At 31.1% G+C, this 1,094-nt stretch overlaps 1 protein-coding gene across 1 annotated transcript in view; it reads right to left on the bottom strand.

Annotated features, from left to right (window-relative positions):
- The window catches only part of LOC101242327 (uncharacterized F-box/LRR-repeat protein C02F5.7-like), a gene marked incomplete at its 3' end in the record, with an annotated part of 5,114 nt that overhangs the window by 3,394 nt on the left and 626 nt on the right, over positions 1–1,094 (bottom strand). Inside the window, exon 2 of the mRNA XM_009863250.1 lies at positions 797–936. Coding sequence (XP_009861552.1) covers positions 797–936 — 140 coding nt within the window. The remainder of the gene's footprint in view (positions 1–796; positions 937–1,094) is intronic.

The following is a 1,094-nucleotide window of genomic DNA, read 5'->3' as shown; positions in this document are numbered from 1 at the left end:
CAGCCATACATAAAAATGAAAAAAATCCAAATAAATAATCACCCACAAAGTAACATACTTGGTAACTCGTAAGCTGGCGCGAGGTGCACACCCGTGTTATAACGACTGTCGTTTTCCGGCCACGCGAGGATAAAGTAAGTTACATTCATTCATTCAACTTGTGATTTATTTACACTTTCGATGATAGACTAATAAGGTTAACCATACCAACAGATCATGTGCAATATTTTTACCCTACATTAAATAAAAAATTGTGTTCTGATTTCTATATTACTATTTTCTATGTTTGCCTCAACCAGTGTGTGTTTAATTATATGTCTATGTTGTTGCATATACTATTTCAATAAGTTGTGGTGATGTGGCATTGGTTGAAAGTCACAGAAATAAAAAAGAGTAGAACGCACAACTGCCTAAAACCGTGATACATTTTTTTTTCTATTCACGTGATCGCCAACTCCAAACCCCATTTTCTTTTCTATAAACTTAAATTAAGTCAAAAAAGAAGAAAAACCTACATTAAACGCCCTGTGTTCAATTGACTACAATGTTAAACGGGAACGACTAGCGAAAGAGGGAGTTTGTATTAACTTTACCAACATTGGAGATGCGCGTTCTATTCTTTTAGATTTCTGTGTTGAAAACATAGTTCAGTTAAGTTGTGTATGGTGTCCTGTTAACATCATAGAGTAAAGCTAGTAGATAAAAACTTCTATTTAGTTAAAGACTACAGTTAAAAAAAAAGTTAAAGACTACTGTGACAGACATGGTTTTTTAAAATATTGAAACATGTCCTTACTTCATGTGCAGAACTTTCAAACAAGCCAAATGTTCAATCCCATGTTTCAATGATTTCATATCAACGTGTGGACATTCTGATATATCAAGCTCTTTTAAATTTAACAAAAGATTCAACTGCTTTATTGAAAACCCCCCAACCTAAATTAGAAGATAAGGTTTATTTTATTCTCAAAAAAATACTTTCTCTTAAAAAAAAACTAAAATTTTTCCAAAACCGTAATCGAAGAGACAAATAAAGTTATTATTATTATTATTATTAGAGTTTTTTTTGTTCTTAAAAAAATACTTCTTTAAAA

Source organism: Ciona intestinalis, unplaced genomic scaffold (assembly GCF_000224145.3).
Source record: "Ciona intestinalis unplaced genomic scaffold, KH HT000107.2, whole genome shotgun sequence".
NCBI classification, from domain to species: domain Eukaryota; kingdom Metazoa; phylum Chordata; class Ascidiacea; order Phlebobranchia; family Cionidae; genus Ciona; species Ciona intestinalis.
The sequence above is the reverse complement of the archived record's forward strand: the minus strand, read 5'-3'. Positions and strand labels throughout refer to the sequence as shown.